This window comes from Dermacentor andersoni, chromosome 6 (genome assembly GCF_023375885.2).
Source record: "Dermacentor andersoni chromosome 6, qqDerAnde1_hic_scaffold, whole genome shotgun sequence".
NCBI lineage: Eukaryota > Metazoa > Arthropoda > Arachnida > Ixodida > Ixodidae > Dermacentor > Dermacentor andersoni.
Genome location: NC_092819.1, coordinates 176,271,456 through 176,284,958, shown reverse-complemented (window position 1 = coordinate 176,284,958; position 13,503 = coordinate 176,271,456). Strand labels below are relative to the sequence as shown.

Genomic DNA, 13,503 nt, shown 5'->3' with positions numbered 1-13,503 from the left:
GTGGCCAGTTGCCCTGTATTGGCTGTTGCTCCAAGTTCTGCAGCGTGTGAACTTTGCCAAGATAGCATTTTTTTTTAAAGAGGCCCTTTGCTAGAATACTTTTTAAGCAGTCTTCCTGTTGCACATAGCACAGACTGACGGCTGGAGATGCCTCTGACCTAAATCAATGCAGCGATATTGAAATTTTTATTTTAATCACGTAATCAAATCACTACATCGCTGGCGACTGCATCATTACCCAGTGGCACTCGCCAGAACCATCAACGATGTCACAACCCTACTTTCGCCTATGGCATGGTGGCACACATGTGGCCTCCGAGCACAAAAGCTTTTCGCTTTTGTACGCTCGTTAGCAGCCTTGTCACCTAACCTAACCTAACCTAAAGTGCCACTGTGTAGTTGCAGGTTGCTTGGCCAGCGTCATCAGCACACTGGAGTAGCGGGAATCCACAAACACGTGGGCAATCATGAAGTGCAAATTATGTGGGCGCTTCAGGCTCTTACCACTGGCAGCGAGGGGCGTCAATGGGTGTGAGAAGTTGAGGGCATGCATTTTTTTTTTCTTGTATTTGAAATTTGTCGGCTGAATAACACTGGAATTAACACCCTTACCACTGCCATTATTGTTGAATTTATCTCTCCGACCGTTAATCTACGGAATTGGCGACCGAAAACCGGTGGCTTGAGAAGTGTTCGACGGCCCCTTCAACCCCAACAGTGATGTACTGAAGGGAAAAGGTCGTCATTATCACTGTTTATTATCACTGTTAGCCTACGAGCTCCTCATGCCCCAAAAGCGCACTCCCGGGCTCGACCACTAATCAATCGCTCGGTGACGAAAGGTAGAAAAAGAAAGAAAAAAAAAAAAAACCCTCAAAGGGGCGCACCTAGGTTGCATCGTAGGCGATCTCTGTTAGAGGCACCCACCCGACTGTTTCAAAAAAAGAAAGAAAAAAAAAAAGCCACTAGTGCAACGACAAAAACGAAAACACGCTACGGCGGAGCAACGCAGTGCAAAAATCACAACAGCAGGCAGGCGAAAAAAGAAAAAAATACAGCGCGAAGGCAAAACAAACGACAGAGCGCGCGCCCGCGCGCGAGAGAGAGAGAGGACATGGCGGCGGCTGCTGCTTCTCGGCGGGCGGCCATGTTTCTCCCCGACGCGGCGCGCGGGAGGGCAGGCGGCCGAAGCGGCAGCTCCGGCGGCCATTCTCGCCCTCCCGAAGAGCCGCCAGCGAAGCTCGCTTCCCCTCGCCCACCCCGTTCCACGCATCGACCCTCGCAGTGCGCCGCAAACCGGCTGCGCGCGCCCAGCAGCTACCGGGCCGCGGGCGCCTTCGTGGAAAGTGAAACAAGCAGGAGGAGAGGAGTGACCGTCCAGACGGCAGATTCAGCAACCGCGAGATCGCAGTTCACTTCGCGGCACGTGCATAACAGCGCCGAAATTCGCGGTGGCGTGCCTCAACTTGGGCGCGCAAATGCGTCGGGCACCGCAGTCGGCAAAACACATAGCCCGTGCATTCAATCCCCACGAGAGCGATATTGTACACGACGGCAACGAAACAGATCGGGCGAACAGATCTCATCGTTCGCCCTTGTCCCTCGGTTCTGGAAATCCAGATTTCGTCACTCGTCAGAAGTGCCATGAGCGACTACCCAATAGCGCGAGGCGAAACTAGATGTCAGAAGTCAAGTACTACCGATTGTCGCACGAAACGCGCAAACGACATTTTTGGTATGTGCAAGGGTGAGAACCTACTGCAAGACTTTCTGACATATTACGCTGCTCCTTACGTAAAACGCATCAACTAAAAATAATAAAGCCCGTCACTTTCGGCGCGTGTTTGCTGCCCTCATACCGGGAACACGTCGCTCAATGTCGTCGCCCGCACTTGCAGGCGAAAGCGACAGCCACCTGCATGGCTTGCATGCGCCAGTCGGCGTAACCACGTGGCGCCGAGAACAGATGCGAGACACCGTCGACGATCGGGCCAATGCCAACAACGACTACGCACCGCGGAGCTCCACTCGTTTGTGCCGGAGCTCGTTTTGTGCCGCTGGTTTCACGCGACGCTACAAGTGCGTCCGTCGAGCAGCGGATCCCCGGGAGAAGATGCAAATGACCCCGCCGCACGTAATTCCCGGCCTTCTGCTCTCGCGTCACGTGACTGCCTCCCTCGCGCCCAGCCTTGTTTGCTTCGCTGACGTCACTCGCCGCGTTCATCGATTGCCACAGCCCACCGTGTGGGGAACGGGGCGGGCGACGATAATGAAACGAGCTCGCAAAACGCCGCCGCCATTGCCGGGGGTGCAGCACGCCACATTCCGTTGGACGACCGGTGTGCTCGCCAGTAAACAATACGCGGCCCAGTCACTTGCCCTCGTTGCCGATTGCGGTGGACGAGGCTCGTGCCAGCGGCTGACAGAAGGTGAGCGTCGCCGCGAGTCGTGTTCGAGCAACACCAACCGTGTCGGCCAGCGCGTGCTTGACGTCTGCTCACGGAATCCTGCAAGCCTTCTCGATTCGGTTTCACTAGACCCGATTGCTGTCATCGCATTTCGCGAACACCGTCGAACGAAGTCTCCGATCAGGCACCGCGCAACTGCGCTGTAATCTTTGACGCCTGCGGCGATCCCCGAGGGAATTCCCCGGCGCCGCAGGCAAACAAGAATGCCATCCATGTAGCCAGCACTTAAGCCAAGCGCCTGTCCTCCTCTCTCCTAACCAACAATAAAAGGCCTTTTCTGGAATAAAGTCGGGCCCGCAAACCGCTCCTTCGCCCAATGGGCCAGGCCACTTCAGGGGAGGGTGCCACCAGATGGCACCAATAACACCGCGCATCCCTACGACCACTGCAACGACCGCATTGCACATGTGCAGACGCGACTACAGGCACTGCTCGCGAAGCAATGAATGCGCCCGCTGGACCCCGGGCTGCGCCACCCGCCGTACACCGCCGGTCTTCCGGCATTGTTGTTCCCACGAGACGCCGTCAAGGTCGGAGCGGGGGGGGGGGGGTACTACCACCGAAACACGTTTCGTCTGCCGGTCGCGGAAGTCCCGCCGCGAAGAAGCCGGTTCCACGTCCACAGAGGGGCGCAGCGTGGCTGCCGCAAAACGAAAACACAGAGGCAACGACGTCCCCTACAAGTTCTCAAGGCGTTTGAACTCTCAAGCCTTGCGGGCATTCCAACAAACGATTTGGTGCTAGCACTTGTGAAATTCAGACAGCTGTCGAGTATTGGAGCTAGATGAAATAATGAGGCGTCACGTGAGGCCTATTCTTCCTCGGTCCACTGTTCGTATATAGCCTTCACGTCTGATCGACGAATCTTGTTCACAAACGAGACAAATTGCAGAAATGGCCGCACATATCTTAAAGGGTGCCTCTCACCAGGCCACATAGCAAACTTTGGTTACGCTGGAACTTTTTACGTGCCGTTAGTGAGCGTTATAACGCGATAATTTTCGAAATCGGCTCATTATTAGCGAAACAAATATTCCAAGTGCTGCGAGCCCCTGATTTCAGGAGGCGAGCTTCATCATCGCCAACATCCACTCTTTCCACTTGCCGCCTAGCCTCTGCAACCAAACTATCCCTGAATTCTCCCACACCGGAAATGACGCATATGTCGCGGGTCCCACTTTTTTTTTTTTTTCTCCTCGCGTTTTTGCTGAGCGGCGCACCTCCGGTGGCGGTCTCGCGCGCGAGCTGTTGCGCTCATCTCAGTTCGCGCAGTGCACGAGAACACGTGGCCACCGCCAGCGGCACACACGAGCACCCAGACTGACGCAAGGCGCTCGAGCCCGGTTGAAAATGGCAGCTACTTTCGATTTCTGCGCGCGCGACTGCACGACGTGTGAACAAGCAGACGAAGCGAAGTACGTCACTCTTGCTACGGCACGAAGTAAAACAAGGCTTCGGCAGTCATTCCGTTAGTAGGTTATTATTGCAATAGCCGTTACACGCACACTCCAGGCGCATTGCCGTCAATGAAGACCACTTCTGTCTAGTCATAATGGATTCCAGAATACGAGGGAAAGCCTCCCCAAAATTTTCAGGCATGATCTTCCTAAGCTTTAACAGCAGGTATCGTCGACACTCTCACCTGTTTAGAGCACACATTAGTGCCAATGAGCAATCCCCATGCAGTATTACAACCACATTCGAAAATGTGATTAGTGAACAATTACTGGCCAATGCAGGTAACTGAGAAATTAAAAAAAAGTAATTGACCATTTTTGCATAGCTTTCCTTTCAAGCTTTATTAACTTCGCACAAATACAGTGTAGAAAACGAGCCCTCTCGGTGCATCCTCTGCCGCCCTGCAGGTATTTTATTCACTAAAATTGCTTTTTAAAAATTTTCGTCCATTTTTTTTTGAGGACACAAGCAGCAACACTGTAACCTCGCTGAATGCACACGATGGATGGAAGGGCAGTGTTGTAATGATGCAAACAGTTTGCATTGAAAATTGTTACTCCTGCGACTTGGTCCTCATATGAACACTTGGAGGAGCCACACACTGTGGGGCCAACAAAAAGCGATCCTGGGGCCAATGTTTAACGTGCCACTGCTATCCAGCCATGCCATGCGATGGCCAACGTTAAAATGGGGAAATAAATGCCAAGCAGCCCAACTGAACACGTGATTGCTAAGCTGCCATGTGGCACAACCGTGATCACCCACCAAACTCGGGCTCTCAAAGTAGTGTGGGCTGTAACAGCTGGTCTCGTCAATAAACTGGTTACTGAAGAAAGTATTTAAATTGTAGCGAGTGTTACCGGGCAAGAAAGGGAATTGGTCAATTACAAAACTACCAAAAAGTGTAATTATTTATAGTAAAGTCTGTTCTCAATTGACTGAATGGTTTTGCTTACGTTAGTATTTTTTGCACAACTACACCAACAAGAGAAAATTGGCTGGTGCTCACTCGTTTCAACAGTCAATCAGGTCAAGGCACTCGGTGCAGGTAGGAGGAAAGAAGCAAGCATTTCTCAATGCTAGTAAAACAAGCTGCCTCCATAAAGCCCGGCCCACGACGAGGCAAGCAGTCTCCAGCCTGTTGTGGCCGACTAACGAGGCCTGCCACCGTTCAGTGATGCCCAACTACTTCCGTGTTCCACGACAAGTGGCACTCACCCGCGGAATCTGGCGTCCCGACTTCTTCATCTCCTCCCGGTACCACTGCGTGAAGGTGATGTAGGCCGTGGTGGCACGCTTGGGTGCCGGCACTCCGTCCTTGTTCACCTTGGGCTTCTTGTGTTTGAGCTTGCCGCCGGGGCCGACGACGCCGGCGCCGGCGCCCATGTGACCCATGTAGCCCACGTGGTGGTGGTGCTGGTGCTGGTGGTGCAGCGCAGCGGCAGCCTGCTGGTGCGCCGCCGGAGCGTTCCCGTGCTGGTGCTGAAGGTGCTGGTGGTGGTGGTGGTGGTGGTGGTGGAGCGCGGCCGCCGAGCCCCCACCACCGCCGCCCCCCGATGACGCGGACGACGAGGTGGAGTTGGCGCTCGCCGTCAGCTGCGACATCTGGAGGCCCGCGGCGGCAGCCATGTTGGCGGCCATGTTGGCCGCCGAGCCCATGGACAGGTTGAGCCCCGTGGGCAGCATGGGCAGCTGCGCCATGGCCGGGTGCAGCTGGCCGCCGCCCGCGGCCGACACCACGGCCGCGTGCTGAGCCATCGCGTGGTGGTAGTCGTAGTCCGCTGGGTCGGCGGCGAGAACGTCAGTGAGCACTGTTCCGCCTACGCGGGCGTGTCCTCTCGCACGGGACAACAACTTAGGCGTAAAAGGGGGGGGCAGGGATGCGGGGGGCGCAAGACCAAAGGAGGAAAGCGGGAGACCCTCTATTCACCTTTTTTCGAGTATAGCTCGCTGTTCTGGCGCCAATCATCAAGCTGCTGCCCAAAGTACTTCCCGCGACTTCCAGCTGGGTGTACAAACGACAGGGTTGGAGCACGCATGACGCCGCCTAGCGTCAACACAGCACACACACACACACACGCAAGCATCCACACGCGCGCAGCACTTACCCAGCAACATGGCACACTAGAGCAGCACGCGCTTTGTTTCGCGCTGCGGCCCCCAGTACGGGCGCGAGTGGAAGGGCGACATTGGAAATCCCGATTCGGGAGGCGAGCGCAAAATGGATGCGCCGGCCGCAACAGCAGCGCGCGCCGCTTTAATGGCCCCCGCTGCACCGTTTTAGCGAGGGGCCGATCAATAAGGCCACGCCGGGTGGGGAAAGAGAAATGGCGAAGGGCCACGGCGGCCTCCTCGCTCGATATTGCTGCCGGGCATGCGAAGCACACGACCATCTCGATGACCGTCGCATCTCTCCAAGTAACTTTTGCGCAGTGCCTAAATGTGCCCAAAGATGTCGGGCGTGGTTCCAGTAGCTGTACCACCGTATTCTGCAGAGAGAACGCAGGGAAGGCGGGAGATGCAAGTTCAAGATGATGAGCAAAACGAGAACAAGGTAAAAGCGGGAGCCAACGTTCGAGAACTTGTCGTTTCAAGCCTCGAAAAAGACAAGTCCACCTGTCGGAACGTTAGCTCCCGCTTTTACCTTGTTGGCATTTTGCTCATCGTATTCTCCAGAGAAATTCAAAGGAGAGCCACGAAAGCTTTCTGCAAAATAACATATGCCTGCGAAAAGACTCCAGTGGCTATGTTATTTGCAGAACAGTCCTTTGAACCACAGGAACACCAAGAACTCATGTCGAGCCGATCTGGCCCCTTTAGCGGCTGTGCTCTTGGCGCATTATTTTCATTTTGCGAAATCCGCGGAAGGCCCGTGCAGCGATGAAAGTACGGCATGCGCACCGGCAACTTCGTAATATCCCTGCGGGCACGAGAACAAAGGCGAGCTATACTGCAAGGTTTGCCCCAAGGACTCAGTTCTCGTGGGTACGTCCGCACTTACGAAGACTTGCTTTGGACACAAGCACCGGCTGAGACAAGAAACACAATATACCGCGACGGTTTCACCGACTTCGCTCTTGCCAGTGTGGCCTACTAAGGAACTTGTCTTAAACTGTTCGAACCACTATGCAGGGGCGGACTGCCCAGTCATTTTGCAGCAGCTTGGACCAGACTAATGTTGAATTCCAATGGTAGACCCCGAACGGAGCGCGCCCTTCCGACCGAGATCGCTCTCGTCAAATCTGCGCATGGAATACGTGTGCTCCACTTAGAACAGGGAAATCAGGCGAGAGGGCGCTAGACTAGAGGCGGATCTAAAACCCCTTGATAATTTGAAAGTAGCCACACTCTCCTCCTCACGGCGCACTTTTCCTCCTGGGCTCCCGCGGACGGGCCGCAGGATTCTATGGAGGCGTGTTATGTTGGGCCAGTTGCGCGCCCCAGTGGGGTTGAACATTTTGAGAAATGCTAACAACAGCATCGATAATGCTGGAGGCAACGTTTATGAGGAGGTTGGTTTTTTCTGAAAGCCGTATGAACGGGGTATACCGATGTATACCCCGTACTTTCATCGCTGCACGGGCCTTCCGCGGATTTCGCAAAATGAAAATAATGCGCCAGGAGCACAGCCGCTAAAGGGGCCAGTTCGGCTCGACATGAGTTCTTGGTGTTCCTGTGGTTCAGAGGGCTGTTCTGCAAATAACATAGCCACTGGAGTCTTTTCGCAGGCATATGTTATTTTGCAGAAAGCTTTCGTGGCTCCCCTTTGAATTTCTCTTTGAGGCGAGTTCTATACTCCAGACAATTTTTCTGCCTCATGATCAGATGCTTTACTTCGTGCGTTTGATCTAGTATTGCTTGTGACACATCCCTTTGTGTGTGGCTTATTAAGCGAAAGCCTTAAGACCTGTTTCAAGGTCCCGTTGTGAGCTACAGAAAATATCACGGGACCGAAGGTGGGAAGCAAACCAAAGCATGTGGAGCCGCGTATAAGAGATGCTTAATGATTAGCAAAGTAATGATTGATTAGTGATTGCATTAAGATGAATTCGGGTGTATTAAGGAGGATTAAGGCGTATTAAAGTCGATGAAGGTGGATTAAGGTGCATAAAAGAGGACTAGGTTGGATTAAGGATGATTATAGAGGATTAGGGTGGATTCAAGAGGATGAACATAGATAAGGGTGGATTAACACGGATTAAGGTGCATTAAGGAGTATTATGGTCCGCTAGGGTGAACTAAAGTGAATGAAGGAGGATTAAGGTAGATGAATGTGGATTCGGGTGGAGTAAGGTTAATTAAGGACGACTATAGTGTATTAGGGTGGATTAAAGTGAACGAGGAAGCATTAGGGTTGATTAAGGAGGATTAGAGAGCATTAAGGAGGGTTAGAGTAGATTAACGTCGATGAAGGTGGATAAGGGTGCATTAAAGAGGACTTTCATGGATTATGGTGGATTAAAGTGAATGAAGGTAGATGAATGTGGATTAATGTGCATTAGGAGGATTATGGTAGACTAACCGGTCTTAATACTCAATGAACCCTAATTCACCTTAGTCCACCCTAATCCACCTTAATGCTCCTTCATCCACCTTAATACAACATAACCTACATCGCCCCTAATGCACCTTAGCCGACCCTCTACGGTCTTAATCCTCCTTTATCAACCCTAATCCATCATAATCCTCCTTCATCCACCTTAATCCTTATTCATGCACATTAATCCAACTTAATACTGCTTAATAGTCCTAATATATCTTAATACACCTCTATCAGACCTAATCCAGCTCCATGGTCCCCAATCCACCTTAATCTACCCTAATCGGTCTTAATCCTCCTTGATCAGCCCTAATCCACATTAATCTACCTTTATCCACCTTAATCCTCGTTCATGCACCGTAATCTGTCTCAATACCCTTTTATCAACCCTTCACCATAATCCACCTCCACCCACCTTAATCCTCCCTAATCCACCTTATGTCAATCACTAATGATTTGTTAATTAACTTGTGTAATTCCCTTATACAGGCGTGGGCATGCTTTGGATCACCTCTGGCCTTCCTTAGGTCACGCGATACTTCCAGTTTACAACGCAACCTTGAAACAGAGATCTAAAGGCTTTTGCCTTAAAACTTAAAAAAAAAAAAAAAAACTCAATGCTGACTAGCTAACGCTCATCACCTGCAAAACCACGGGTATACTTGCCACTAATTTTCTTTTCAGGGCGCGAAGCAGGATCTATAATGGTGCACTTCCGACTGAATAACAATTAGCGACGTGCGAGGTGATCGAGCCGCCAGAGAATATTAAGCATACTGAGGACAACCGCAACAAAAACGCTGGTGAGCAAGCCGGAAGAATGAAAAAAATGTAGCATTACGGGATGCTTTGCTACGAGCTATAAGAAAGGCGCCTCAGCTCGCAAACAACGCTGTTCTTTGCCGGAACAAAGTTCTTCCGGCCAATGTCATGCAGCCACTGCTTCCTGCGCCGTATACCGCACGTACCGCATCGTGATACGGCACTGCTAAAACTCTCTAGCAATCTTCCGGTGTAAAGTCACGGCCGCAATCGCGCAAATCCTGGCGCCGATCGGATAGCGGCAGTCCGATGCGCTGCAGCCAGTCCGCTCGTCTACTGGCTTGCAGAGGGTCATGATATCGCAGCTTGACATATTGACGGTCGCTATCTTTGCAGTCCACAACGCAACGAAGTCGAATCATAGCGCTCGCGAAAAGACAGACCGACACTGACGACGGATCTCTCGTCAAAGACGGAGCACGTTGTAACACAAGCAGACGAAACTTGCTGTGTGCCGGAAGTGCTTAAAGGGACAGTAAAGCGAAACAATAAATCAGTTTCGACTAATGAAGCATTGTCTGAGAACCGTGCAGGTAGTCACTTAAAAAGAATAGTTTGATTAGTAGATGAGAAAATGAAGATCCAAGTATGAGTATTTGAATTTCACGCCGAAATCACAGCGCCGGTACGTCAGCGTGACATCAGAGATTCCAAAGCATGTTTTCGCATTTGGGCCGCGTTGGCTGAATAAAGGTTCCCGAAACTTGCCATATTTAATATTTGGTTCCTTTAGAACACAACGTAGTCAATCTGTACCGCTATATATAATTAGTAGGCCCTAGAAGATGCCATCAAAATCCAAGACGTCAAAGCCACCAGGTGCGGGAACTTAAGTAGGCGTCGCCACCCGTATTTCGTTCTTACGCTTTTTTTGGCATATCAAACGTCTTATCGTAAGAGTGGTGTTTGGTGTTGTAGAACGGTAATTTACTGATGCAGAAGAAATCATTTTTCACTTTAGTATCCCTTTAAGTGTACTGAAAAATTGTTCTTGTGCATTCCCTTTATGTTACTTTTTTATAAAAACAATTGAGCTAACATTTCAACTATTACGATCTTCATTTGTTTACCATAAAGTCGGAAAAATTATCGATCACGCGCCCCGGTCAGCCAATCGGACAGCTCACCCCACTGACGTCATATGGGTAGGGGCGGCTTAAAATTCCGCCGCGCAGTGTGTTGCGATCGGTAGCGACGTGCATCTTTAAAACCTTATAATAGATTACACGCTTTACGCGGAGCACTTAGATGCGTCAATTAATGATCAGAAGGACCTACTCTAACGACTCGGTAGGTTTGCAAAATCGTTTCAGGGTCCCTTTAATTCAATCACTAATGAATGATCAATTAACTTGGCTAATCATTAACTTTTTATACACGGCTGGACATGCTTTGGGTCGTTTCTGGCCTTCCAGGGTCGCGTGATATTTTCTGTTCACACCGCGACCTTGAAACGGAGATGTAAAGGCTTTAGCCTTAAAACTTTAAAGCTAGAGCTCACCACATGCAATACCAAGGGTATACTTGCAAATTTTTTTTCAGGGCCTCCTATCATTGTGACTGACGCACACATCGACGTAAGCTGAAAATAATAGCTCCTCTAAAGCCGCTATTTCGATTTTCAATAAAACAGGTTACGTATCCTAATAACGAAAAATGCGATCGAAGCTGTATCATCGCTCAGAATTCTTCACAGCGGAAAACAACCTATAGTGATGCATTTCCGACTGAATAACAACAGTTAGCGACGTGCGAGGTGATGGAGTCCCACCAGAATATTAAGCATACCGAGGACAACCCCATTCTTACGCAACGTATCAATTGCCGCAGCAAAAACGCCAGTGAGCCGGCCGGGAAAATTAACAAAAAATGCAGCATTAGGGGATGCTTTGATACGAGCAACAAGAACGACGCCTCACCTCACAAACATTGTTCTTTGTCGGAACAAAGTTTTTCGGCCAATATTATGCAGCCACTACTTCCTGCACAAGCCATCACGCTTTCCTTGTGGTACACAAATATTGCATAACAATCTTCAGGCTTCTTGCTGCAGTTATATGCGCAACAGCACGGCATAGCGTTATTAGCACAGAGAGCAGGAAACAGCGTACAACGTTCGCTACACTGAGCTAAAGCCAAGCCGAGGAGAAAAATGGCGCGGAGGAAAAAGAAAAACAAGCAGAAGGCAAGATCTGCGCGTTTTCAAGGGCAACGACAGTGAGACCAATTGTCGTGCAGAAAAACGGGCGCAAGGGGCGAGGGGGTCACGTGGCGGTACTTTCGAATTTTCAAGGGACTTCAGGAGGATCTAGAGTTGCTGTACATCGCTCCCTGCGGCACTGCAGTCATTGACCCACCTCGGGAATGACGGAAAGTACATGGATTTGTCTGATCTTCGTGCTTGTGGCTTTGTATATTACGCTTTATGTGCCTTCATTGTCGTAAATTTCGGAGCAATCTGTACTCTTCGAAGTGCAGAACACGCTGTGAACACGTAAATCGCTACTAATTGCAACGATTGAGCTTGTCGAGGTGGCGAGGTCGAAACGCGCCAAGCGTCTCAAGGCTTGGCCGCGATAAATTCGGAAGGGCGTTCAGCATCGCTCGCCATGCATGCGTCCGTGGCGAAATGGTTTAAATATCAGGCCTCTACTAGAGGTCCTGTGTCGGACAATTTTAATGTTTTTTTATAATTACTTACTGCGCGGTACATTGTTGAAAATGACGAGCCGGAAGGACGAAGTTTAGGCAAATCCATGTACTTCCCATGCTGGTACAACCGCTCCCATAGCAGCTCCCGTAGACACTAGCGCCAGAGCTACCTCTGGTAATTATTGTAGGAAACTGTATGCCCTGCGGGAGCCATATGCAGTGACTCTAGATGAACCGGATAGACCTCATCACCATCATCTGGACCATCCCGTGCGTTTGCTTTTCTCCCTTGTCGGAAGAATCCTCACAAGGACTTGGGAACTTATAATGGTCGAGTCGGAGCTGTCACCATCCAGGAGCAGGAACAAAAATGCACGGCTTGACACAGCATCCATGGCTGCCCGGGACCGGAAACAGGCGACTGTGACAGGAAGCAGAGGCCGGCGAAGGAAATACGTCACGCGGACTTGCGAAGGAAATATTTTTGCTCCGCAGGGCGATCCGGAATCGGTGGCTGGTCCCGCTATGCCATTGGAACACACAACCCACGCTCTTATTCTGCCATTGCAATAGGATTGCGCCATACTGAGCGAAAAAAAAAAAAGCGATCTGGACCTACCATTGGAATTCAACACAAACTTCATCTTAGAGCAGGCCAATCTAAATTTTGGTGGAATAATGGAATATGGCAGCTCACTTCCAAACCACGACGAAACAAACCAACACGAGCACTATACTGAAAATGTCTTAAGCTGAATTTTGAAGCAGATCATTCTATACTGAAAGCGTCTATAGTGCATGCGAATTTTGGTATTAGTACCTGTGGATTTTTAATTAGTGATATATAGCTTTAAGATAATGGGTCTATCTCGGCTTGCCTTCTTTCGGCCGAGCCTATAAATCCTTTCCACTGAGGAGACTGTCACACCAAGGCGGTCATGTCTTTGTACACCATTTATCGGCAGCGTCGCGTACCCATGGGACCTGACGGCAAATAGACGAGCCGAAGCACGCACTAACCGCCAATCTGGGCCGCATGAGTGCTCATGACCACAGAAGCCCCCAGAAATAAGGCTACTAAATAATGCACAAAGCATTGTTAACAAGCACGAACATTCGAATGCCTGACTTTAATACATGACCCTCACGTGGTTGGCATCACGGAGACGTGGTTACAACGCGACATTAAAAATGAAGTTTTCCCGAATTCTTTTCATGTCATACGTAATGACAGGACAACAAGGGGCAGTGGCGTTGTCTTGTTAATCAAGAACTCAATAATTAAGTACGAACCACTTCCCGTCATTGAGGATCACGAGAGCATATGGTGCAAATTATTCATGGTTAGATTCGTTTTAATAATTGGTGTTATTTATCGTGCCCCTGGCAGTTCCTCAGAGTTTCTTCAGAAGCTTGATGATTACATTGTAAGCATAACTAACAAACATAGTAGGTCAATACTAATGGCGATTTTAACCTGCCTGGTGTTGATGGAAAGCACGCATATCAAGTACTGTCGATAGACCACGCGGACTGTATGCTGGAAATAATGGCAAAACATAG

At 50.3% G+C, this 13,503-nt stretch overlaps 1 protein-coding gene and 1 pseudogene across 6 annotated transcripts in view; both read right to left on the bottom strand.

The window, feature by feature from the left end:
* LOC140219041 (uncharacterized) overlaps positions 1-13,503 on the bottom strand; it is a 500,311-nt pseudogene that overhangs the window by 403,403 nt on the left and 83,405 nt on the right.
* Positions 1-13,503, bottom strand: part of LOC126523944 (uncharacterized) — an 89,607-nt gene that overhangs the window by 49,266 nt on the left and 26,838 nt on the right. For 3 of the 6 annotated variants that reach the window (XM_072288892.1, XM_072288891.1, XM_050172355.3), the window contains 2 exons: positions 5,857-5,931; positions 5,145-5,707 (listed from right to left, as the gene is read on the bottom strand). In XM_072288892.1, the coding sequence (XP_072144993.1) occupies positions 5,145-5,684 (540 nt within the window). In that variant the 5' untranslated portion in view covers positions 5,685-5,707; positions 5,857-5,931. Of the gene's footprint in view, positions 1-5,144; positions 5,708-5,856; positions 5,932-6,034; positions 6,419-13,503 lie in introns of those variants that run through there. The other 3 variants (XM_055066983.2, XM_055066982.2, XM_050172357.3) reach the window with 3 other exon arrangements.